The sequence below is a fragment of the Gobio gobio genome (genome assembly GCF_949357685.1).
Source record: "Gobio gobio genome assembly, chromosome: 15".
Taxonomy (NCBI): Eukaryota; Metazoa; Chordata; class Actinopteri; order Cypriniformes; family Gobionidae; genus Gobio; species Gobio gobio.
The window spans coordinates 19,884,674-19,912,550 of NC_137108.1; the positions used below are offsets into that span (position 1 = coordinate 19,884,674).

Sequence of the window (27,877 nt, forward strand, 5' to 3'; positions counted from 1 at the left end):
ATCAATTCGTTGCTCTGTTGAGAATGTCTTGTGTGTTAACCTCCCGGACTCGTTTTTGGAACCAGCATACCTTGTCCTTGAGTAAGCAAGGTTTGGGTTAATCAACCGAGAGTTCAAGGTATATGTGACGGTAAGTTAACCTTGCTTTCTGGAATACCCCCCGGGTTGGTGTGTCCCGGCCTTTAGGCCACACCCTCCCTCATTACACAAACACACATCACCTGATATGCTCAAAAATCCAATAAGCATTCAAGTTTATACAGCTTGCAGTTGAAAAATGGTCAAAATACTCACTTGCCTAATAATTGTGCACACTGTGTATGTGTAAATAAAATGTGTATAGGTGTATAATAAATATCAAATCCACATTTTAAGCCTGACATTTAAACAAATCATGAAGGGAATAAATAAAGAAAATTCATGAAACAGATCCAAGGCCATTTTAATATTTAAAATGTAACCAGGTTTACATTTACGAAGCAGCTTTTTTTTTTCTTTTTGAATTTTGTTGCAGAAAATGTCACCAGTTTCAAAACAACCACTGGTGTCTGACTTCATTACATGTAGGAACATTGTTGTCCAGAAACTTAAGAAAATATAATTTAAATCACTCACATTGAGACAATACATTAAGTACACAATATATCAAATACTTCCCTCTATACTGGCAGTGTAATACTGTTACAATGTTGCATCTAAACCAACACTGCAATTCCAACAACATTAACGTCCATGCAGTGATGTCATAATGAGTGATTGGCAGGCCCTGACGTGGCTGCGATCTCTGGAGGGTCTGGCAAGTCCAAAAGCAAATCAAGTCAAGTACCTTTCCGATTCAAAGTATGTATGAGTCCACACTTGAATATCTTTGGGTTATACCATACATCTTCCCACTGAAAGGTCGCACGGACGACACCAGAGACGAGCCAGAATCAGGGTGACTAGACGATCTGAATCACTTGGCTACACATATACTGTACTGGAATGCTGTGGTGTACCACAATTCAAGGCAACCAGTTTCAGTAATCTCACAACTAACAAGCACACCGGAGGTATAGCAAAAGAATGAATTCCCTTAGCTGGAAGAAAAAGAAGAAAAACCTTAGAAGCAGAAACCTCCAAAGTGCCGTAATAGTCCTTTGAACTTCGCCGCTGATTCGCAGGCGACATTCTGCAACATCAGACATGTTGGCAATACAAAATGCCCTAAACAGGTTGGCAACTGGTCACTACAAAGTGCTTTATGTTCTTCGCCAGATCGCCTAACTGTGGAGTTCTAGAACGCTCCAGAGGCTCTAGAACACTCCGGCCACAGCGGACCCGGGAAGCGTGTAACAGCTTACTCTAAAATACGGAACGGTCGGGCAGGATGATGGTCGTGAAATGCTGGCGATTTGTCACCTGAGAGTCGTTTGGTGCTTTTCTGAGATTAACAGGAAGGGTGAAAGCACTACCGAAAAACTGCACATCCATACTCGATCTCAATCTCTGAAGGTCGGATGAAAATAGACAAAATAAAACTTGTCATCTGACTATGAAAGCTTATAGAATATAATTATATACACTATCTGTAGCTATGAATGTTGCTTATACAGGGGTAGATATTGATACATTACAAACATTCAGACTTTTCAAGGCTTTCCTGTCTTACGGATTCTAACAGAGTGACTCGCGTCACACCGAGTCCTTTTCTTCCATTCGTGTGAGGCTGGTTATCTCGTCACGATCCTCTCCTTTCCAAACATATCATCAGTCTTTTACAATAAGCACCTTGCATAAAAAAATAAGACAAGGGAAAAGAAAGAATAGCGAATGTGCAAAAATACAAAACTGTCTAATAATAAGATACAGAAATAATACAAAATGAACAAAAAAAGTAAAGCATGCAATTCAGAGTGTAGTGTTTTGAAGGATGGTTGAATCAAATCCTCCTCATGGAGGTACGGAATGACACAGGGATTCAAGGAGTCTTCCTTGAGGAAGAGGAATATAAAAAGATTAAGGTTTCCTCCTCATGAGGAGTGGAATGATGAGGGAAAATGAGTCTTACTCTTAAAAGAGTAAAATACAGACAAATATTTTTTGGATGTCCTCCAAAAAGCTGAGGATGAGACGGTTCAAAGTTAATGGACAGCCACGGATGCTGGTGCGGATGGATATGGAGCTGTTCTGTATATACATGTATTGGCGTGTGTGTGGGTGCGTTGTGTATTTTGTGTGTGTGGGATGTTGGCACTCTCTACTGCTGCATCTTGCGGATGATGTCGGCAGAGACGGGCGGGTGGAAGTTGATGGTGTGGTGTCGAAGCCCCTGAGAGCTTTTGTAACTTTTACCACACCGGCACTTAAAGGGCTTGCGAACGCGGATCTGAGTGCGGTGGCCGTTCTTGGCGTGGTACTTGATACCATTCACATTCTGCAAAAGAGAAAAGCAGAAAACAGAGAATCATCTAGTGTCCACACCAGGTATTCATGACTACAGGAAAATTAAACAATTCACTCATGCATTTTGAATTAATTCTTGATTGACCCACAAAACTGTATTTGACATTTTTAAATGAATTAACAACTCTTCAGACAAATATTTGTAATATGTACACTACCATTGAAAGGTTTGAGGTCAGTAAGATTGTTTAAATAAATTAATACTTCTTGATTTTAAACTTTCTATTCATAAATGAATACTGAAAAGAAATTATCAACTTCCATAAGAGTATTAATCAGCACAACTGTTTTCAACATTGATAATAATTATAAATGTTTCTTGAGCACCAAATTAGCATTTTAAAATGATTTCTGAAGTATCACATGACAACTGAAAATGTAGCTTTGCCATCACAGGAATAAATGACATGTTATATATATATATATATATATATATATATATATATATATATATATATATATATATATATATAGTACCAGTCTTGAAAGAAGTCTCTTGTGCTCATAAAGTCTGCATTTATTTATTACAAAAAATACAGAAATTAATTGACATTTTATTGGAATAGAAATACAGAAAAAACAGTAATATTGTGAAATATTATTATTTAATTTAAAATACTGATTTTCTATTTTAACATACTTTAAAATGTAATTTATTTGTGTGATGCAAAGCTGAATTTACAGCATCATTACTTCAGACTTCAGTGTCACGTGATCCTTCAGAAATCATTTTAATATAATACTCAGTTAAGTTATTATCAGTGTTGGAAACAGTTGTGTTGCTTAATATTTTTTATTTTTTTTTTGGAACCTGTGAACCTCAAGATTCATTGATGAATAAAAAAAAAAAACAGCAATTATTCAAAAAAGAAATATTTTTTAACAATAGAAATCTTGACCATCACTTTTTATTAATTTAACACATCCTTGCTGAAAAAAACATCTTTCAAAAAATGAAAGAATAAAAATGACTCGTATATTACATTTATTCACAATATTACTGTTTTTCCTGTATTTATTCATCCTTGGTTAGCATAAGAAATTTCTTTAAAAAACAAAAAAACCTTACCATCCCCAAATTTTAGAACGTTAGTGTATAAAAACAATTGAACATTAGTGTAAGGTTTAGGCTAAGCTAGCAAGCTAAGTGGTTAGCAGCGTGCTAATCTACAGTATTATGCTGGGTTTTTAGCTCGCAACACGTCTAAAAAAAAGAGATGTTTCACACAATTGCTTCAGTTATATCTATATTAGTATATGTAACAATGATTGTAATAACAGTTCACATGACAAACATCAAGAAGTGATTTTGTACATTTTTAATCAGGAAGGGAAAAGAGCACCCATTAAAAGTTCTTTCAGCCAGTGGAATAGTTTTGAGGTCCTATGCGGACTCAATTCCAGAGAGGGACTGACAAAATTGTTCATGAAAACGGCACAGAGTTTTACAATCCAATTCGGTTCTCAGCCATTTTAAATTCTGAATTGACAATTATAACATATAATTTATTAATAATATGATGTCAAGCAAAAGACTTATAAATCCAGACTTATAAAACATCCAGTGTTGTGTGAAATCATGAAGAAAGTGTCAGCTGTTTGACAGGGGTGGAGACTGAACCCAAATAAAGCCACATCTAACAGTACATCTGAACATGCAGAGACGCCCTCATGGCTGTCATCATCCATTTCCTCTCCCTCTTATTGAATGCAGCTCTCACAGGCTGCACATCATTTATCTCAGTAGCCAGAACCAGTTGGCGGTGGAAAATCTCATAAAACACACGGGCCTTGCAGTGGACTGCATGTATGTCTTTAAAAATGTACGTCAAGCTACGTCCATATTACAGCTCTTAGTGTTAATAAACTCTTTGACGGCTGAACAATGAGTGGCCAGCATTCACTGTTTGATCATATTTGTGCCACTGGAGATTGGTATTGTTTATGGATACACATCTGTGTTGTAAACTTGCTTCTTAGGGAATGAAAACCTCAATAAACAGGTTCAAATAATGGTGACAATACATACATACATATACATATATATATATATATATATATATATATATATATATATATATATATATATACACACATACACACTTTATATTCATTATATATTTTAAATAAAAAATACAATTTAAAATACTGCTCGCCAGACTGATGTGCTATTATATATATATATATATTAGTGCTGGGAATCGATTTAAAAAAATTAACTAATTAATCAAATTTTTTCTGTAATTAATCGTGATTAATCGCAAGTTTTTAATATTTTACGTTTTTAATATTTTGATATTGTAATAATTTCAGTTACTCTCCAAATTAATGTATAAACAATTTAAAGACAGCATATTTTAAATACGTGTTGTAATGGCATCTTTTTATGAATGAAGGCCAGTATCACTGATACTGTCTCTATGAAACATTAACTGAAAGCTCCCAATTTCAACATTTATTAGGCTTTAAAAAAACAACTTTTAATTAAAGTGAACTTAAAACAATCTTTACATAAACCCATTATAATAAATGTTATATTTACCCATGGCCTTCCCTGTTAGACATATACAGAAATGTAATAGTTATCAAACACCTTTCTTAACTGCATAAATAATAAATGAAATATAGATTAATCATCATTAAAGCTACAATTTTCTCTGTTCCCGTTGTTCTTTGTTGAACATTAATGACAGGCATCATCAGTGCTGCTGTCACTTTAAGAACAGCCGCGGATCTCACGCGCTTTCCCGCGCATCTCATTTCCTCACAACTCTTTAAGTTAATTTAAGACGTTATTTAACTAATTTAAGACTCCTAATATGAGAATACTCAAAAATTCGCTGTGTTGTTGTTTTTGTTTGTTCCAGAGCAAAAGAGAACTCGATGTGAGCAGGGGACTGACGCGAGTCTGTGTGCATGTGTCATAGTGTCCCTCGATTAGCTGACATGAGACGCAGCCACACAGACAAGACACTGACACACACACACACACACACAGACAGACAGACAGGACATTGACACATAGCGCTTGGAAGCATTTACATGTATAAGAGCGTGATCTTATAATGTAACGCTGGGCAAAAATGGATATAAAAACGGACGCTGCGTTATTTGCGTTAAATATTTTTAATGATTTAAGCTGAAAAAATGAATCGCCCACGTTAACGCGTTAATTTGCCCAGCCCTAATATATATAAGATATTGTTGGTCATTCAGTGTTTCAGTAAAACAAAAAAGATAATAATGATAATAATAGATAATAGTAATTATTATTAAAAGATAATACTACTACTAAAACTACTACAACTAATAACAATAAACAACACACAGATTGATTTAATCAAAATATTAATCCCGTTGTCCGCATTTGCTCAGTAATAGATGACCGCTAGCCAATGAGATTGCCGTTTGCGCATTAGACCCGCCCACTACCGGAGAAACCGGCATATCTTCTGCTTGTTCTTAAAAGCTGATTAATTCAAAATGACAGGGAAAAACCAAACAAAGAATTTCATTTACATGTAGTGTGTCAATTCTGAGTGGTATATAAGACTCTCTCTCTTTCTCTTTGCGTGTGTGTGAGAAACACAGCATTCTCGGGCAAAGCATCGGCGAGTTGGGCGCCTTCACACTATAGTTTACGGCATGTCAAACACAGGCCTCCATTGAGATGAACTGAAAAGGTACAGAGCGCTTGACAAGTGCTCAGTCAGAGTGTTCACCGAGTGAAAATATATCTATGCTACACTTTGCCCAGAGTGAAGATTTGGTCGCATATGCAAGTGATTTCCTCGCATTGTAGAGGGTTACAGACACTTGAAACTTAAGTCCTTTTACCTTGTATCTCTTTTTGCATCCAGGCACGGGACATGCGAAAGGTTTCTCATCACCGCCATTCATGCACATGGAACTGAGGATGGATTCAGAACTAATGGCACTTTCGGTGGTCCATGACTCGTCACTGTCGGACTCTTCGTATTCTGCCTCCTCCTCATCGTACTCACTGCCTGAGAGGACAGAACAAGGAATCATTTAGTAATTGATCATGTTATGGAACTTATTGGGCCACACATTTAACCACTACACCACAAGAAAACAGCATTTCCCATCAGCCACCACAGCAGAGATACAAAAGCTTTTAAGTCGCCAGGAAAAAAAAATGTAGAGCGGGATTTGATTTTATCCATCAGGAATTGATTGGATGGTTGTGGGGAGCTATTGCTGTGATCTCAAGTGATTGACAGGTTGTCCCGCCCTCGTGACAGTAAACACGTGATTTCATTTTTTTGATGGTGACTGTAAGGCAAACTGGTACAGTAATTTTTCTCACAGTCCTCATCGGAATACTGTGCCCAGCCAGCAAAGCATTTGCATTTTATGAGAAAGAATCTGGAAGGCATAAGAAGGTCTAAGAAGGTTAATGCACAGTAATAGTATGATACCAGCAATTTGCAGACTATTTAGTTTGTGTTCCAAACCCACACAAATAAAATGCCTAAAACATCTAATTGTGGGAGAGAGAGCACATGCTGCTCTAGAGAAGGCCATGGGAAACAGCAGCTATGAAAAAAACAGTGTGTGACTCAGATTGGGATTATTTTATTATCTGTTACAACAGAACATCAAACAAGCACAGCGGGTTTATTGCAGTTATTAGCCAAAATTCATCTTTCTAGGAAATATAATAAGCATAAAACAAACAGTGCACATAAAAGCCGTTACAGATGATGTACGTGTGTAAGTACCTGTACAGACACATAGCCAGAATAAAAAGCAGGAGCGTGTGTTTGGTGGGACTACCTGTGGGGGTGCTGCTCCTGAATGAAGACGAGGGCGTGATGGGCGGGGTCACGGGTGGGGTGAGGTTGCCGCTATTGTGGCGGGGGGGCGTGGCCACGCTGTTGCGTGAAAGGCTGCCCGTCAGCGAGAGTGATAGCTTTGGCTGAACTTTCTTCTTCAGAGATTCATGCTCCCGCCGTGCTGCGTCTGTCATAAACCTAGCGAGAGAAGTCAACTTTATTAGATGAAACTCTTGACCTGATTTAGAAAAAAAAGAATCCAGCCATACAAACTATAGCACATTTGACATCTTCAGAGTTCCCACAATTTTTGACCTATCGATTTCCATGACTTTTCTATGTTTGTGTTTACTGGATAACGATTTAAAAAAAATTATAAAGACTGTACACACAAAGAATTTTACAGCCAATTAAATTTATAGAATAATATATTCACTCACAACAAAAAGTTCAATATTTCCAGCCATGTATCTGTCCACTCTAACAGAAAGAAAAATACAGACACAGTGAACACAATGTAACAATGAAAATAAGCTGTCTCGGGAATACATGGCTGTTAATGGAAAAGGTTTTGGGAGCACATTTGCACTTCAACAAAACCCCAGGAAAGTATTTTAACCAATACACAAGCCAATATATATTGAAATTTGACAGTATACAAAAACAATAACTTCCAACTACTAGAACAACACAGGTTAATCATCATGTTTTAATTTATTTAATTAATATTTTTTTTAAATTAATATGTTAATACATTTCATTAATACATACATTTACATTTTTATCAATAAATAAATCAGAATTCGAGTATTAGGGGTGGAAAGATGGGCGATGGAGTCCTTTCTGCTTTTTGTTTATTTTTATAAATGTTGATCTACGCAGGAATACATTTAATTTTAAATATATTAAAATATGAAATAGTTATTTTAAAATGTAATAATATTATGGTTTTTACTAGGGGTGTGATGATACACAGCTCAAGAGACAAGACGATACACGATATTGGGTTTACGAGAACGAGATGAGATATTTTAACACTATTTTTAAGAAATCTTCAACCACAAATTATATGACTGGAAAAATGGTCTTTTATTTGACAAAGTCAAAAAATGCAAAACAATGCAGGTGCTCTTTGATACCAATCTTTCATTTGAAAGCCACATTTCTAGCATTTGTAAAACCGCATTCCTCCATCTTAAAAATATATCTAACATACGACATATGCTCTCAATGACAAATTTGGAAGGATTCTTGCGTTCAATGAGCTCAAGGCTAGATTATTGTAATGCTCTACTGAGTGGTTGCCCTGTACGCTTAATAAACAAACTCCAGCTGGTCCAGTAACACAGTTACTACAGCCAGGAAGTACAGTACAGACTATATTAGCCTGGTTGTGTCAACAATGCATTGGCTCCCCATTAAACATTGCATACATTTTAAAATCTGGCTAATTACTTACAAAAAACTAAATGGTTTAGCTCCTTAGTACTTGAGCGAGCTCCTAATGCTTCATCATCTTACACGTCTATTGCGATCTCAAAATTCTGGCCAGTTGATATCTAGAATATCAAAAATCAACTTCAGGCGGTAGATCATTTTCCTATTTCTGGCATTGTTCGGGAAGCAGACACACTTTGTCCGTTTATATCTCTAGACTAATAAAACATCTCTTTAGCCATACATATAGAACATTATCAATTATTCAAATCATATGATTGTCAGGCTGCATAAATTAGGTCAGCCAGAACCGGAAACACTTCCCATAACACCTGATGTACTTGTTACATCGTAAGAAGAATGGCATCTACTCTAATATTAGTCTCTCTGTTTATCCCGAGGTTACCGTAGTCAGCCCGGATCCGGGCCGTATCCAGATCAGATGGAGACACACCTAGACACAACCACATTGCAGCCCTGAAGTGTCAGAAGAGACCGTGTCAACTAGACTATCCCCTGCGAAGGCCTCGTGGACACGACAGCCATCAGATACTCTGCAAAATCCGTCTCCATACCGGCGTGAGGAATCCGATCTTCAGCCAGATGGAACTGCATGAAATATTTTGAATGCTCCAAGATTCGCTCCGATCCCAATATGACTTTTGACCTGTGATGCTGCCTGAATCATAATCATGCACTGTTAGTTTGCAGGCCAGAGGAGAACTCTCAGCATAAGCAGAGATGGAGTTTGTTAACCAAGCTGCTGAGATGCGCTTCACACATGTAACATGTAAAACATGTAAAACGCGTTTCCAAATAAAAATGAAGTGTTTTGCAGTTGTAAAAGTCTTTCATAAACATACTCTCAGTTCCAAAATACTGGGCCAACCTGCTACAGCTTCCTTCAATGCAAATTAACCATCTGTAATATAAGTCTAGATGATATTGTGATTCAGCTGACTAACAGTAATATTTTTGTTGCATTATAAAACTGTCAGTAAATGTATGCAATAAAGCATAAATGTTCACACAGACCTTAAGGCTTTTGTGGAATTAACAGATTACCAGCAGAAGCCACATAAAGCAGTAATACAAGGACAAAAGTGTCCCCTCTTCGTTACGCAAGAATTTCCACCACCATTCAGCCTATTAAAGCTGTTTTTAACACTGGAGCTCAGAGTATTCCTACACAAACCACATTCAACAGAGTCGAGTGGAAGTGAGTGTATAAGAAGAGAACTTGGGTGCTGGTTTGAAGTTCATTATAGCTTCATAAACTGACCAGATCCCTTAGAGGATGTAGAGGAGACTTGACCACACACGGCCATTTTCCAGAAAATACAGAATCCCATTTCCAAAAAGGAAAATACTAGACTGCTCTCATATATCATGAAGAGAATCATCTTTGTTATTTTGTTGCTTAACCGTTTCAAGGCTGAAACTTGAAACAAGTTTCAAACTTAATGCAACCTAAATTACTGACCCACGGCTATTAATCACCAGATTATTCTCTTTTTTTTTCTATATGTATAATGCATAGCTCAGGGTTATGTATTTTTTTTTCTTCATTTTTTTCTTTTATTTTACTGTAATATTTTAATGTATACTACTTCATACTATGTTTTATCTTTATGTTTGTATTTTGTTTTTAAAACATGTTCGTGGTTTTCCAAAATATTTTTTCTAAATTGTGGACAAGTGAAGAAACTAAACACAAAACAAATGGGCATTTGCCAAAAAGGACACCTGCTTGGCATCTTAACAGAGTAACAATAATGTAAAATATTGTGTAAAATGAAAATATTTTTTATTTATAAATATGAAATAAATATAAACAACTTTTACACACATGTACATATATATACAGTATGTATAAGGGCTGTAAAATCGACTAATGACAATTAATCATATCTAGCATAAAAGTCTGTTTACATAATGTGTGAATATCAATATAAATTATATATTTATTTATATATATATATATAATATATATATATATATATATACACACATACATTTTCTATATATATGTGTATAATAATACATATACACACACACATATATTATGTAAACACAAACTTGTTAGATGCAATTCATTTATTTTTACAGCCGTAATATATATAACTAATAATACCATCTGTAGTATTGTACCTGTTAATATAGCTGAGGGCGACGTATGTGGGCTGCTGCAGTTCCTGTTTCTCCAACACACGAGGATCTGTATCTAAACGAAACAGAGAGATGAATAATTCACTAGACTGACATGGATAAAAACAAACACACCACATAAGAACAACCAAGAGCACTTTGAGGCTTTTTGGTTTTCAGTTCTATGGCAATATATTCTGAACAACATTCACAAAAAGCATATATAAAACTCTTCGGGTGACAGCAGCGTTGTTTACCTGTTTGAATCTGAATCTGTGTCACCCCAGAGTCATTTTGTGGCATCAGAGTCAGTGAGTTTGTGGAAGCTTACGTCTCATTGCCAGAATGAAGCTATTACTCACTTTATTGTTAAAGTCATTGACTTTCAAACTCAATACTTGATTCTGCCACACAACATGTCCACAATCACTTGCAGATGGCAATTAACTCCATTAATCAAGTTTTTTTCCCATTAAACTCTACTTAATGGCAGAATAAATCAGTACGTCTCAGAGCGTCTGCATGAGAGACAGACTGGACTATGGAGAGCGTATCCAATAGCTGTTTGGTAAAACTTAAGACAGACATTTGGTTATTGTCACACCACACTCAACGAGCTCTCTGCCTGCCATTCCTCCCAGATGTGCTCATTTTCTGCACCCCAGGGCCACCCAGATCAGCCTCCAACTGGATCCAAATGCCCGCACGCCATGGCAAAAATAGATTTTGTCTTGTTTTTAGTTGTGCATATAAAAGAGGCGACTTCAAAAATGATGATATCTGTTTTGGGTCTGCTCTGTCAAAACGGCTATGCGGTCAATGCTGTCACGAAGCGTCCCTGCTGCATCACTCTGGACTACGCTGCCACCTTGTGGCGAATGCGTATATTTTAAAATTCTTTCTTTAATCATTATAGGTGTTAGCTCACTCGCTTGTGTTATTTTAAGATTCCATTCGAAAACAAACCGGCTAAACGTCTCTAAACTGCGTTCCATTGCCTACGAGCGCAAAAATCCGCTTAGCGTCCCAGCAACTGTAACGTCCCTTCTGTGGTCGGCGGTGCCCGCATACCAGCGGCTCTGCCAGGGTAATGTTTTTCAGATGCCTGTCTCTCAGGGCATTCTCCAACACCATTAACACAAGCACTGCTAAAACACGGTTTCATCTAATGAGCCTCCCCTGTGCACCCCCCGTGATGCGTCTCAATGCCTTTATGCTTCTGCTGTGAGTAAACACATTTCTTTCTGCCCCGTTTAACCCGAACCATATTTGTCTCAGCTCTCCGAGACCACGAAGCACCCCAGCGTGCGAGACCTGCGATTCCGGCCAGCGTGGCATCACACACTCCGTGGCTCTGCCACCTCATAATTACGCAGTCACGCAGACTCTGCCACCTGGTTGTTACCATGGCGACGCAAGGTAATTCGAAACTATTTTATGTTTTGGCGAATTGACGGGTAAAGGTTCGGCCACAACACAAATGTTCGGCACGAATATTCGATGAGATTTTCGCATTCTATTGATCTGTTCAGTTCAGTTATGTGCAGCCTAATCACAGCCATCCAACTATGAACCATTTAATCAATTTCCGATTAACAAACAAATTCCACCCTACATTTTTTTCTTATTTGAGAAGCCGTTTCATTTTCAAATTCATAAAATTCCATTCATATGTTTTTTGTACTCTCTGTTTATGCCCCCAATTTTTTCCCCCTAAAAATGTAATGAATTTAAACGGAATCGTCACCTTGTAAAATAGTTGTGTTTTGCATGAGATTGATAATTGGTTGACTTTCTGATCAGGAAAACACATGAGGTGGTCATTTCATAACAATTCATACAATGTGACTCGTCCGATAACATGATTTCTTTTAGGGGAAAAAAGGAAGCATGAAGGCTCATGTCTAACCCCACCATCACTGTATGTATGTCATACAAAAATGTATGACATACATACAAATTTCATATAAATTAGCCACCAATTCACAAAAACGCAATATAGTTAGGAATTGCCATGAGATTGTGTTGGTGACGCACTGACCATGGCCTTATATGGGCCAGTGTGGGGTTGGTTTCGGTCGCCATATGAACACCGGAGATCTTGAAGAGCAGGTAGGATGTAGGGGTGTCGTCCCGTGTCGGTTCATTGTTTAGGCCTAAAGCTTTCAGCTCGGCCAGCACCTCAGCTAAAGTGTTTCATTAGCATTGATTTAACTACTGTGAGAAAGACCCCACCACATTCTGCCACACACACACACACACACAAATCATTAGGCACTGCCCTGTTCCTATGCCAAGAAAAAGGAGGTTTGTACGTGTGCATATGACCCGTGCACGGAAAAAGTCCCAGAAGAGGAGAAACAAGAAGAGCTGCATACAGTCACACACACATGGATCAATCCACACACACACTCCGTAAATCACACATAGGATTGCCAAGGTTCCTTAGGGCCTGAAGTCACTAAGGGGCCCCAGAGCTGCTGCCTACCAGGACCCCATTACAGGGAGAGGTGGTCCACAAACAGGTGGTCTACCATGGTGGTCTCTCTCACACACACACACACACATACACATTATTTCACTACTGCTCAAGACCAGGAACACTTTCAAAGGTGGAATAGATCAACAGACAGGCTATTGGTTTGGAAAATTAGGCTAACAATTATCAGCATCATCTGATAATCTCAAATAGTCTTAGTTCCAACTCGCATGAATTATAAAATCAACGGACAACCTTGATCTCAGATAAGCATTTGTTTAGTGAATTTAAAGGGACAGGTCACCCAATTTTTTTTAATTCTGTTATAATTTAGTCATCATCATATCATTCCAACCTGTATGATTTACCTTCTTCTGTGGAAAAAGAAAGAAGACATTTTAAAGAATGATTGTAACTAAACCATTTTGGCTACCATTTAATTTTTTTTGTTCCCCTGAAGAAAGTCAAACAGGTTTGGAACATCAGGAAAGAAAATTATGACATAACCTTCATTTTTAGGTGAAGTATCCCTTTAATTGTACATCAAAATCTTAATACTTATTTTCCACATCTCATTTGTCATCATGAAGTTGTATCTGCATTATATATTATATAATATATCAGTATTAAATCGGCCATTGTTCAACCTGCTCTGGCCATTAAAAAACATATTTGTCATTTTTTTTCGCCAGCAATAAGATAATCGAGTGCGATTGAATTCAATCCCACAATGCACCGCAATAACAAGTGTACAACCGCTGTACACTCAAGGGCTAGAGAATACCCATAATGCACTGTGAGTTGTGCGCCAAATGGATTCCCGTGTCTGACCAGAAGATGCCGCCCGCAGTTGAATCATCCATCCATTTTCCAAAACATGGCTACAGCATAATATCATACTGGCATAAATTCCTTTTTAATTGATTATTAAATTGTTTAAAAAGGTTTATACATGCTAGTTTCCATGACAGAGTTCAAGATAAATCTTTTCATTACTACTGGAGCTGCCACAACAAGCACAAACCATAAGCGGCAGCCCTTCCGGCGCACTCAAGTGTCCAAATACACTCCCTCGTTTTCATTCATAGTGGAGTAATGTAGGAAATAGTGCATGAGGGTATGGGTACAGGGGGCAAATTCGGACATTAGTGTATTCTCCACACTCTCACTCTTTTTTCCCACCCACAATCCTCTTTTTACTCTCCCAGACACATTGGGAGAAAAAAACTCTGCCTACTTTTTTTCTCTCTCTCTCAAAACATTATAGGAATCCATGATGTCGTCAATATTGTAATATATTTATAACAGGCGGAGTGGTTGCATCCTATGTGACTAAGAGAGGATGATTATTACCTTCAAAAGTCTGTGGAAAGATAAATCATGGTGGATTACATCAGTAGAAAAACTCCAAGAACCAAACCGCACTAGTAGTTGCCGCTGTGTAATCTGTTGTCAATCAGAAGATACAACATTTAGCTGCTCCTCTGTGCGTGGGTGGTCTTGTACGTGTGAAGATCACAACACACACACACATCCAAAACACACAGACGCACACGTTCTAAATCAGCGGCAGCCCCCTGCCACGGTTAATCCAGGTAATATCAGCTCTTCCTGTCATTAGCTGGCCCGCGCTGGGTTTGGATGGAGGGCTGGGAAGGAACAGGGGGTGTTGGTTTGAGGTAATTAGGTTCACCAGGTGCAGCTCTGGGGACACCAGTCACCGCAGCTCAAATTTATTATTTCCGTTGAGATTTTTTTTCCCGTAGGCCATTCCAGGAGCCCTCAGTGTACTGAAGCTCAGAGACGCTCATTGTTCAGAGGCCCGCAGATCACTCCTGTAGAGCGGACATCTTGAAAGCAGAAGGCCTCCGCAGGGTTACTAGTTAACCAAAACTGAAATCTCAAAAAGAGTATCTCACTGATAGGCTACTAAAAAAAAAAACACTGTACCTCTGTCCAACAAGATGGAGCGAAAGTTTCGGAAACAGTGTTATAATATGTAACAAATAAAAAGAGCTTCAGCATATGGGGTAAACTGTATTTTTTATGATAGTCTCCGATCAACAGGAGGATTTAAGCTAGCTAAACACTGTAGTCGCAACCAAAATAATTCTGAGCGCTGTTACCCTTTCAACTTCCTAAATCATCTCAACGTTATATTAACACTCTTAATGTGAAACCCTCCGAGGCCACGGCCTGCCAGTTTTAAATTCACAATTTTAAGAGCTGGAAGTCGAAAAAATTGTCACATCCAGCGAGAGTCTCGGAGGGATCTTTTGAAGGACACGTTGCTTACAGAACCCACACACACGCCGTCAAGTACGAACAGTAAAAGGTTTAGGCACACCCCTTCTTCTCTTCCCCCCAGTATTTACATCGTTGCCTTCGTAACATATAACAATCAAACCCTAGAGAGCGTGGTAACCACAAACTTGAATTTGCTTGAAGACAGAGGAAAATTCGAAGGTGATAAAATATTACAACCTTAAAACTTCACAAGCTCATTTGCTGTAAGCAATGAGGCCTATCGGCAACATTTCTCCACCCGACCTCGCAAATCACCATGCAGTTACTCTGATAGCGTGCCATCGCCCCCTAATGGACGCAAGGGCGCCTGTCAATGAACCCACCTCACCCGCTAGAATGTGAGCTTTGTTTAGCCGGGCGTTAATTAAAGCACAGAATGTTTTTAGCAGCAGGTCCCCAGATGAAAAGGAAGAGAGGCCAAAATCCACCATCCCACTTTGTAATTAGGCTTGCTCCAGGCCTATGTGGGGCCATGCCAGATTTCACACCTCGCCAGGAGCAGGGCTGTGGGTGAGGGAGGGGTTTCATGGGACACTAATTGCCTCATTACTGCGCAATAAGTCACTTTAGCCACACTCTCTATCAACTAACACCCCGGACACATGCGAGACGTGCGATCAGAGAGCAGAAGAGCTATTAAAACAGCTGCCTGGAGTTGATCAACCGCCATCTCATCCGATCAGAGAATGGGGCACACCGGTGTGTTGACACATTTAGTTTAGATGTAAACATGATGGTCGTGAGGGCAATTTAACTTCACGCATAAATCCTTCAGTGAAAATAAGCTAAACAAAGGCAGACAGGCTAAGGCTATCAGTTTTCAGAACGACAGGTTTAGGACTGCTGAGTGGAGCGGCAATGTTTTTCTAGGTCACTTTATTTTGTTAGAGCGCTGCTCTATTGTGTTGCCATTGTGGCAACTTGGCCTCCATTTTGTGCGTCTCTGTAAAACTCAAACATTCAGCCACAGCAATACCACAGAAAACACAAAAATGTAAATCAGCCGCAGTGGAACTTAAATGTGCACACAGTAATATTTGCTACTTAAAAAAAGCTTTACACATAAAGTAATGAACAACACCTTTGAGAAATATAATTACAGTTTAGTTTGCTTACATAAGGACATATTGGTTTTATATAAAATTTGTTTTTCCTACACGAGGCTGGTTGCCCAACATGGAAGCCGCCATGTTGATAACATAACACACCTTTCTACTACTACTAATAATAGCACTATATGAAGTAAAAATATACTTTTAATTTTGCTTTCAGATATAAGCAATATACGTATTAAAGGCACAGTATGTAAGTTTCGCCGCTAGAGGTCGCTTGTTCAAAACAAAGGCGTAGCTTGATGATGCTGTGAATGAGCGTTAAATCATGGGCGTTGTAGGCCCCGTTTACATGACTGTGTGTTTTCGTTTCAAAACGCATAACTTTTGCTATTGTTATGCCTGTCGTCTACACTACTCCAGCGTTTTCGAAACCACTAAAATGGATACTTTTAAAAACGCTGCATACCCCGTTTTAGTTTGAAAACTCCGGGGTTGCGTTTCAGTGTAAACGGACCAAAACGGACACTTTTGAAAATGATGGCTTGGCTGCCCACATTACGCTACCTGAACACAACAATATCAGACCAGAGCTATGTTTCTCAAAAGCATTGTACGCCTAAGTTGATTGTAGAGACCGTTGGAGGCTATTGTATTACATTAGCGCGTTTACACCGTCAGGCTAAAAGGGGGCATGCTAGTACGTGCCAGGGCCAGTCGCAGGCGCGCCGTTGACACGGGGGACAGAGGGGTCATGACCCCCGGAGTTTTGAAAAGACAGCAATCAACCCCCGCACTTTTGATACGGGAAAGTAGCCTGTACGATTCGGTAACTAAAGCTTCAAACAACGAACATTGCATTCATTGTCAGTAATTCAAGCCTAGGGGTGTGCGATTTATCATCTGCAATAATATCGCAATTGTTGTTTGTTTTAACGATATGCGATCTGACATTATCGAGTATCCCTCACACACACCCAGAGAGTGCATGCATACACTACGTTATGTAGGCCTAGTCTTGTAGATTAGACTAGTGCGGGTGCACATTACAGTGCACGCTTTCACAGCGGGATTTACTCGATATCATTTAATATAGTTGATACATTTTAACACAAAGAGTGGAGTTTTTCTCCAGGCATCACCATAACAAATGTGATATTGATTTTATACAAGTTTACTAAACAACAGGATGTAAGTAAGTGACTTACATTTTAGACACCATATTTCCATTTTTTGCTCTCGCCAAAAGAAAATATTTCAAAACAAAGCCACATCACTGTAATAGCATCTCTGAGCAACACACAGAGGTGATTCCTCACTAAATGAAACATCTTTTTGAACAAATCCATTGAATCAATGATTCGATGATTAAGATAGTCAAATGCTTAGTTCCTGAATGAATAAGCCGTTTGAATTAATCAGTTGAATCTCAATGGCTGAATCCGAAATCGCCCCCTATACCCTAAATAGGTCACTATTTGAGGGGACAGCCATTTGTAGTGGTGTCCGAAACCATAGTGGACGTTATTGAGTGCACTCATTCTATCCCACATTGCACCGTAATAACGAGTGTACAGCCGCTGTCCCCTCAAATAGTGACCTATTTAAGGGTATAGGGGGCGGTTTCGGATTCAGCCATTGAGATTCAACCGATTCATTCAAACGGCTTATTCATTCAGGAACTAAGCATTTGACTATCTTAGTCATCGAATCATTGATTCAATTGATTTGTTCAAAAAGATGATTCATTCAGTAAGGAATCACCTCTGTGTGTTGCTTAGAGATGCAATTACAGTGCTGTGGCTTTGTTTTGAACTAATATCTTTGGCGAAATAGAGCAAAAAATTGAAATATGGTGTCTAAAATGTAAGTCACTTATTAACTTTTTGTTAGTAAACTTGTATAAAATCAATATCACATTGGTTATGCTGATGCCTGGAGAAAAATTCCACTCTGTGTGAAATGTATTAACTATATTAAATGAATATTAAATGATATCGAGTAAATCACGCAGTGAAAGCGTGCACTGTAATGTGCACCCGCACTAGTCTAATCTACAAGTCTAGGCCTACATAACGTAGTGTATGCATGCACTCACTGGGTGTGTGTGAGGGATACTCGATAATGTCAGATCGCATATCGTTAAAAATGCCCATAAAAAGGTAAAAAATCAATTGAAACGTATTGGAAACAATAATTTCTGTCACTGCTGTGAAATGACCACTACAAAGAATATCAAAAACTTTGAGAGTCAACCTGCCAAGGTACCAGCACAATAACACACTCAGCAAAATATAGTTTAATTATCGTTAATGATAAAATCCTAGAAAATTTTGAGATAATTTTTTGTCAATATATAGCACACCCATAATCAAAATATATCAAAGTAGAATTGTGCAAGGTTGAAAGTTAAGACATCCCACATAAAGGCTGGTCTACAGGGGACAGATTTGACATTCTGCAGGCATTTTGCTCATCCCTAAATTTTGATCATTCATATGTACGCATTTAACTTACTTCGTATTGTAATAATAATCAATATTATTCTATTAATGATCAGGCAAGTTTAATGTATGATGGTGGTCCGACAGTGAGTCTGAAGTGGTGGTCCGATATCTTACTATCTGGGCTTTTGCCTACAGCTTCCCAACGGTGGAAACACAGTGTGGTTTTGGGCTCGTTGCAACAGGTCCGAGGCTATTAGCCCTGCCCGGCCCGTTGAAAGCCCTGGCTCGCACTGGCCCGACTGTGGAAACGGCTAATGCTTTTGGGAAACGCAGCCCAGAGCCATCTCTCTCAACAGCTCAGTAACATACCAGCCTTGACAACCATGTAAACAATAACACGGAGACAGAACTGCATGCTTTGCTGACTTTGTGGTCCTTTTTTAGCAGCCGTTGTGCAGTTAAATGCTGTATTGTATAATACAGTTTGGATTTCAGCAAATCAGTTCGAACGAACGCTGACAACGTGATTCATATTCATGAACCCAGCAGCTCATCAATCCTTATTGCGTTGTATGTTATTATTAGTAGTAGTATTATTATCTTATTAATAATTAACTATAACCATTAATATTTTTTTACAGAAACACTGAATGACCAACAATATCTTAAAGGATTAGTACACTTCAAAATGAAAATGTACTGATATTTTACTCACCCCCATCTCATCCAAGATGTTCTTGTCTTTTTTTCTTCAGTCGAAGAAAGTTTTTTAAGGAAAACATTCCAGGATTTTTCTCCATACCTTTAACTTCCATTGCAACCAAAATGTTGAAGGTCCAAATCAATGCAGTTTCAAAGCGATTCGAAGGGCTTCAGAGGCTCTGCGCGCTCCCAGAAGAGGAATAGGGTCTTATCTAGCGAAACGATTGTTCATTTTCCAAAAAAATTAAAAATGTATATACTTTTTAACCTAAATTGCTCACCTTGCGCTGCTCTGCGGCTCGCCAGTGATTACGCAATCACACTGAAAACGTCACACTAGACGTAGGCGGAAGTACCGCCCCAAGCGAATGTGCGAGGACAAATACAAACGCCCTTTTTACCAAAAAACACTCCATCTTCAACTTCAAAATCGTCCGACATTGTTGTTTGAACTTTTTTTGCTAAAGGGCGTTTGCATTAGTCTTCGCATGTGCGCTTTGTAAACACGGGGGCGGTACTTCCGGCTACGTCTAGTGTGACGCTTTCTACGTGATTGCGCAATCACTGGAGCTCCGCTGAGAAGCGCAAGATGAGCAATTTAGGTTAAAAAGTATATTTATTGTTAATTCTTTTTTTTTAAATGACTGATCGTTTCGCTAGATAAGACCCTATTTCTCGTCGAAGCCCTTCGAAGCGCTTTGAAACTGCATTGATTTGGACCTTCAACATTGAGCACAGCTTCCATTGGTTGCAATGGAAGTTAATGGTATGGAGAAAATTCCTGGAATGTTTTCCTCAAAAAACGTAATTTCTTTTCGAGTGAAGAAAGAAAGACATGAACATCTTGGATGAGATTGGGGTGAGTAAAATATCAGGACATTTTCATTTCGAGGTTAACTAATCCTTTAAGCACCACCACCAGTCCTCAATTCAATTAAAATATCAAATATGCATTTGTACATATCTTACATATTGTGCCTTTAAAAACACTGAAGTGGAGCCACAGTAACGCATTTGGGATCCAACAGAACATCCTAATTACAAAACAAATCACCAACAACACACAAACATTTTTGAGACTGAATCCAAGAATGTCCATGGGCGAAAAGGAACTTAAACAAAACATGATCAAAAAGACTTTGCTCTGAAGCACAGTCAATAAACAAATTGAATGCATCCAGGCCAATAGGTGTCAGTATACAGTCCAGGACTGCTGACGCTATTATAACTAATAAGAGCCGGTATACTTACTGATACATTAATCTCTCACATCCACATTGGTTGTTATCATATTGACAACGGAGGTTCCGCACATCTGTGATTTTTGAATTAAAGTTTTGCAGATTTAACTTCATATATAAAAAGTAAACATATATTTTCCAAATGTGAACAGAACACTTTATCATACAGCAAAGCTTTGGCAATCCCCACCTAACACTTCATTTGAAAAATTACATAATTTCAATATAAACTATATCTGATCCAAGTCTTTTTGATAACTTTTTTAAAAAATTATGTTGTCTACAAATTTGCTTAAATCTATGTTATTTTTTAACATAACATACATTTTTTTTTTTTCCTGTTGAACACAAACGAAGATATTTGAAGAATGTCGGTAACCAGACAGTTGAAGGCAGCCACTGACCTCAATAGTATTTTTTTCCTACTTTGGAAGTCAATTGCTACCGTCAACTGTTTGATTACCAAAAATCTTTAAAATATCTTGTTCTGTGTTCAACAGAAGAAAGAAACTCATACTGGTTTGGAACAACTTGAGTAAGTGATGATAAAATGTTAATTTTTAGGTGAATGTTTTAATGTTAACGTTACCACTGACATTGGGCCGTTCATTGTCGCCTCTCAGCTATTATGCCAAGTAATGGCCCTGATCACAACCTTCAATCACTGTTATTCCACTTCAGATTAATGTTGCATAACATTGCTAAACATAGGTTGTGTGGACCTTAACATTGGTTTGTACAAGTAGAGGAATTCAAAATATTACATAGCAGTGTAAAGGTGAATATAAATTGTGAACTTCACTGCGTCCCATGAACTGGGTCAACTGCAGATGATTTTGAAGATTATATATGCAGGATTTTGTATGCAAAATGTTGCCTGACTATATCTTCTGTTCAATCTTTATGACCTACTTGCATGTAAAATATCTCATTTAAAAACAAGCCTTTAGCACCTGACACTTCAAACTACAGGAAGGTCTAGTTCAGATCAGAACAAAAGTCACATGTAACAATCATTTATAACATTAAAGACCATATTAGGGATGCACCATTATTAACATCAAATACTATTTTAATTCTACACAGATTTATCTAAATAAATTAAAATGTATTAGTAATAAATTAGTAATAAAATGAATCAAATAATACAAATTCATTAATAAATAATAATATAAATGAAATAAGGAAAAGTATATACAAATATGGACTGATACTTATAAATAATAAATTAAATGAATCTCTAATACCTAGCTGATACTGAGATATTTTGCACCATTAGATCACATAATTCTGCAAATACTTCTGCCTAACTTCGAAATTGTCATGAAACAGAAGTTTTAACAGTCTTTTCTTCTCTATTGTGATGTATATGAATTCGTAAATGGCTTCTCGAACAAGAACAAATGTGGAGGGAATTGATTGGATGGTTGTGGTTTGCTACCGCTGCACTGTAAACCCTAACGCTCAAAATACTTAATTGGCTTGAGTAGGACAAACTTAAATGAAACAAATTAGTTCAGTTAAATTAACTGTTATGTGTAGGGCTGGGTCTTGACACAAATTTCACAATTCGATTTCGATTCACAAGCTTGAAATTCGAGTAGATTCCAATTCGATTCGATATTGATTATTTTCGGATATATTTCAGGTACGATACATGGCAAATGTTCTCAAGGAAAACAAATTTCTGAACTAATGCTGTAAACTCTTGGAGTTAGTTGTAGCCTACTATAATATTGAAGGTAAAAATTAACTGGTTTGTGTACAAACACTTAAATTACACTCAATGATGTCTTTTTTAAATAATAATAAAGTTATAATATTAACTTTACAATTACATAATCATATTTCAGCTCCAAATCGTTTTTTGAAATAAGCATTTAAAGGGTGGCTGTCATAAAAACTTGCCAGATTTTTTCAAACATGCATCAAATATTGAAGAACATAAAATATTATAATGAATATGTGACATGGGGCATACATTTATCAAAATGCTCCTCTTTAGAGTTGATTTTTCTAGCTGACTAACGAGTTTATGGACACTGGATATGGTAAATGTGACGTTACGTGATGTTTTACTGACGTCTTTCCGCGGTTGAAACACTGATTGAGTGATTGCATGAGATGTGATTCAGATGCTCAATCATGTTTATTTTGCGCTGTAACTGGTATTGAGGCAGAAGAGACGATCAGTTCATGTGCCGCTTCTCTTGAGCTGAGCCAGTGCGATCTCGCGCCACAGCGCCAAAACGGTTTTTGAATTTCGTAATAAAATGGACGTAATTTGAAATCACAGACTTTGTGTCATATCAACAGTAACAAAGCACAAAGATTATTTCGATTTATTGGATGGGAGACGCGCTCCAATGTTCCGTTCATCCATCTGAAAACCGGATGACTAATCGAATCTTGGGATTTAAGAATCGATATTGGTCATGAAAATGAGAATCGATTAAAATCAAGAAATCGATATTTTTAACCCAGCCCTAGTTAGGAGTATTCAGAACTTTCTTTTTCTTTCGAGTTCACAACACTGACATATTTCAAGTAAACTGAACTGTTTCATTGTTTTGAGTTGTATGAACTCATTTCCTTTCATTTAGACTAACTTAAGTTTAACTGAAACTGGGCTGGGATTTTTTTATTTCCCAGCATGCTTTGCCCATGGCACTCGAAAGGGAGAGTAAATGCTAAAATTAAGTGTTATATAATATATTTTTTGCTAGATTAATGGTAAGGGAGATTTAGCAGTGATTGATGTTTTGTTATGCTAATTCAGAAGAGTTTGTTAATGTGGGTTTTTGGAGAGTTCACCATCTTGGTGACAAGCGGTGCATGCTGCTTGGTTTAAGAGCAGGTACAGTATGTTACATGTTTTAAGTTGCTGTACTCATTCTGTAAGTGCTATACCAGGCTATTGTTAACATGTTAGCAAGTTTGGCATTTTCTGAAATAGTTTGTTATAGCAAAATATTTATGTTGAGATGACCTGATAATTTTAAGTTAAATGTATAAATCAAGTTAAGAACAATAAAAATCTTACTTAAACTTTGAGTTTCTTAACTTAAAAAATTCTCATTCAACTTCTGACAACTTATTAGGGTTTACAGTGTCTGATGTCATGAGTGACAGTTTGTACCGCCCTCACGTCAGTAAACACATCATCAGAGAAGAGATGTTGTTATGAGAAGGAGGGGAAGTAGTGTTTGGATATTAACACTGATGTCTATGGTAGCGATCAAATGAGCAGATCTCCTTTAAGGCCAAAGTATACTTCACTTTTTACGTGTACGCAAGGGTCACATTAAACACATTATCAGAGAAGAGATGTTGTTATGAGAGGGAGGGGAAGTTATTTTGAATAAAGGGATCATTTATCATTAGTTCATTTATAATAAATACTAAAATATTCCATAGAAAATAAGAACCGTCAATTTTGATTCGACAAACTCTTTGAGCCAGCAAACTAAACTTTCAAAGAGTGATGCACACATGGCAAAATTCATTCAACTGCAGAGTCTCTGAGCTGCAGAGTGTGTATGGGTGGCTGAAAGCACCTCAGGCTAACACGGTTGACTGGACTGATGATTTCCACCAGTTCTCCAGTCTGATCTCCCTCTCGCAGGCCAGCTGAGCTAACAGGGAACGTCAGTCAGCAGGGAAATGGAGGGGAGGGGGGCGCTTTGTCTCTAGAAATCAGGTTTCTCCTTACAAATCCACTCCATACGGGCTCTTGCCAGAGTCTACTGGACAGGTAGTTCAACGGTGTTAAATTACATCAGCAGAATCCAGATCCTGAGACATTCATCAGCACTATAGAGACTAGATCACAAAAAACGAAAGAGATATCATGAGAGCATGCATTATTATTATGACAGACAGGTGTGTAATACCCTTTTTCAGCTGTGCTCAAAGCAAGCCAGCATTCCATCTCATGCTATGCTTACATTTTCGGACTTCACTTAGAGGCCCTCAGTCCTTTCATGTTTACTTTCACTCTATTTCAGTGTACCTAACAGCCCAGAAAACCAGCAGCGAGCACTGTCGGTTTTGTGCAAAACATTAAGAACCCATTTCATTTATCACACACATTTACAAGCACACATCTATACAGTTATTTCTGCATTAAGATAACCATATCACTATAGTGATTCAGCAAGGCAATACAGGCAAAAAAGGGCTTTGATCCTACACATCTGTTCTAATGGATAAGGGATTCAAAGGGATTCCTGACCCCAGTCCGACCCCTGAATGACAACAAATCAGACCTTGATAGGCTCCAAGGCAACCTTATGACAGAGATCTGCACTTGCTGCACGATTAATCTCGATTCAAACACCCACGCAATCTTACTCCTAAATGACAACGATTCGCCTGTCTATTAATTTGACAAAATCCCACCGGAACATTCAAATCTGCATTGGCGCTGAAGCTGAGCCATAGAGAGCAGTTGTCATCTACAGGTATTAAAAACAGCTTCACAAAGTATTGTTATTTCTGTCTTACAAATATTCATATTCATATCACAGATGTACTGGAATAAAAGTGTATAGTTCGGATATAAACACTGATGTCTACAGTATCTATCAAATGAGCAGATCTCCTCTAGAAAGTAACTTGGCGCTTCAAATAACGATTGTATCTATTACACTGTAACACCAGTAGGTGGCGACAAGTGACTGTTATTAAAATGTATATCATTGGCTGAATCCGAGATCGAGATTCCCTACATTAGTCCATTAACATAGTTCACTTGAAGGAGTGAATGAAAACAAGTGAGTACACTCGTTATTGCGGTGCAATGTGGGATTGAATGAGTGCCCTCAATAATGTCCACTATGGTTTCGGACACCACTACAAATGGCTGTCCCTTCAAATAATGCCCTATTTGATAGTATAGGGGGCTATTTCCATAGACAGTAAAATAAATGGACAACCCGACCCCATAGACTTCCACGGTGAAAAGTGAAGTCAGTTAGAAGCACTCACTTCCTGATGGCTGAGCGTACTGCAGCCTCAGACTGAGCTTGATGACGTAGATGTGACACGAGCAACCTGTCTGATAGTTGTAAGCCTTCTAGTAGTTGTGCAAAATGAAATCTGAATCACCGATTCTTGCAGAAACGGAGAGCGTGAGCAGAGGCAACTTTTGGTAAGTATTCTGATTAATTATTTTGTCATTTTGCATAGTGTTTATTTATTTTAATAAATTGCCTCATAGACTGCGAGCTTCTCCTCCTGTCTATACGGTAATTTCTCTACTGTGCGCCAGTTGTCGCGTGGTTATGACGCAATCGTTAGCCTATTTTTACAAAAACGGCTTCTACGGGGCGATAGTGTAAGATACAAGGTAATGGAGCCATTTATACATTGCCGTAATGCTTTAGAAATAAACAATGGACAAATGGAGTCTTTAAACGCCTCAGATGTAAAGTTATTCGCTGTCAAAGTGACGCCAAAATGAATGGGAGTCAATGGGATGCTAACAGCAGGTGATGGCTTGGTTAGCAATGGCTGCCCCTATGGAAGGTACGCTTTCCGGGGGCTGGATTTACCCCCATGGCGATTTTGGATTCAGCAGTTGAATCATTCATTCAAGAGATTCCTTCAAAAATGCTCATTCAGCGAGTCATTGAATCATTCATTAACCCATTTTTTAAGTATATAAGTCATTCTAACTGCAGGAATTAATATTTTGTCAGACTTTGATTCTCATAATTATGACTTTTTTATTTTACAGTGTGACTTATTTTAACCTTAAGACCACAATTACTTTTATTTTTTTACTCTAAAAAAATGTGTGCTACTGGAACGTTTGACAAGGCATTTGCGATCTTATAGCACTGAAATTCAAGCCATCAAAGTGTTATATTTCATACAGGACATTGTAATACACCCTTAATACATAAACCATAATACATACAAATCCTCATCTGTGTATGATTCGAAAAGTTAACACTTACTCGCATCGTCAACTGATGCTGATATTAATGCATTTGATGCATGTCTATCATGATCACTGCACATTACTATGACGCATAAGGATCATGATGACCATCCACACGTACCCGTTACCTTTAGCCATATTAAGGAAGCTCTGTATTAGCTAACATGTATTTAATCACTTCTAGGGGACTTTAATCCGCATTATCCATGCATTTAGTGTTTATGAGCTGCTCTGAGCGGGTGAGATGGAGACATCTCAGCAGCAGCTCCGTGTCTGGGGGCCTCGCGCAGAAAATAACATTCACACCGCTTGTGTTTACACGTTCAGATCATGCACCACTTCGAAGGGGCTTGACGAACCCCGAATGAGTTCAGAACTTGTGCTTTCGATACCCGAAAGCGTCACGAAACCGAGCAAAACGCAGTGAAGCCCCATCGCTTCACCACACCTAGCAACAGCGCCGCTGCGACGCAGGAAGTGAGTGTGACTGGGGTGCGCGCGAGCCGGCCATTGCTGCGCGCGCTGCAGCGGCACAGATTCTGTTTCCGCGAGCGCACTTACCGATGTGATTATCCTCGATGTGCACGATGAGCTCGGCCAGCGACTCGAAGTGCAGTCCGCAGCCCCCGAACTGGCAAATGTTGGAGAAGAAGGAGGCAGCGGCGATGCCTGTCATGGTCTTTGCTACATTGAAGAGCAGCAGCACGGGGCGAGCGGAAAGGAGATCGCACGCACTCGCACGCACGCACGCACCGTCAGGCAGGCAGCTGGAGCAGCGAGCGCAGGACGAGAGCGCGCGACCAGCAGGAGAGAGAGGAGGGCCGACCTTCTCACGTCATACCTGTTGATATGAAATACTGCACAGTGCACACT

The 27,877-nt window shown here is 38.4% G+C and overlaps 2 protein-coding genes across 2 annotated transcripts in view; both read right to left on the minus strand.

Annotated features, from left to right (window-relative positions):
- gtf3c6 (general transcription factor IIIC, polypeptide 6, alpha) overlaps window positions 1-27,877 on the minus strand; it is a 1,355,101-nt gene that overhangs the window by 881,980 nt on the left and 445,244 nt on the right. The window contains exon 3 of the mRNA XM_079837554.1: window positions 19,963-20,084. The gene's annotated coding sequence lies outside the window, so the exon portion shown is untranslated. The remainder of the gene's footprint in view (window positions 1-19,962; window positions 20,085-27,877) is intronic.
- Window positions 420-27,755, minus strand: jazf1b (JAZF zinc finger 1b). Its single transcript, XM_079837546.1, has 5 exons — window positions 27,566-27,755; window positions 10,833-10,905; window positions 7,246-7,442; window positions 6,283-6,452; window positions 420-2,416 (listed from the first exon to the last, which is right to left on the minus strand). The coding sequence occupies exons 1-5, from the start codon at window positions 27,678-27,680 to the stop codon at window positions 2,240-2,242; spliced, it is 732 nt and encodes a 243-aa protein (XP_079693672.1). The 5' UTR covers window positions 27,681-27,755; the 3' UTR covers window positions 420-2,239.

Bases quoted from the DNA above. Each gene is read 5' to 3' on its own strand.
- jazf1b (XM_079837546.1), bottom strand. From the start codon at position 27,680: ATGACAGGCATCGCCGCTGCCTCCTTCTTCTCCAACATTTGCCAGTTC. The intron at 6,453-7,245 runs GTAGTCCCACCA...CTGTCCTCTCAG, and splicing joins CAGGAGCAGCACCCCCACAG to GCAGTGAGTACGATGAGGAG. The intron at 2,417-6,282 runs GTAAAAGGACTT...TCTCTTTTGCAG, and splicing joins GATGCAAAAAGAGATACAAG to AATGTGAATGGTATCAAGTA.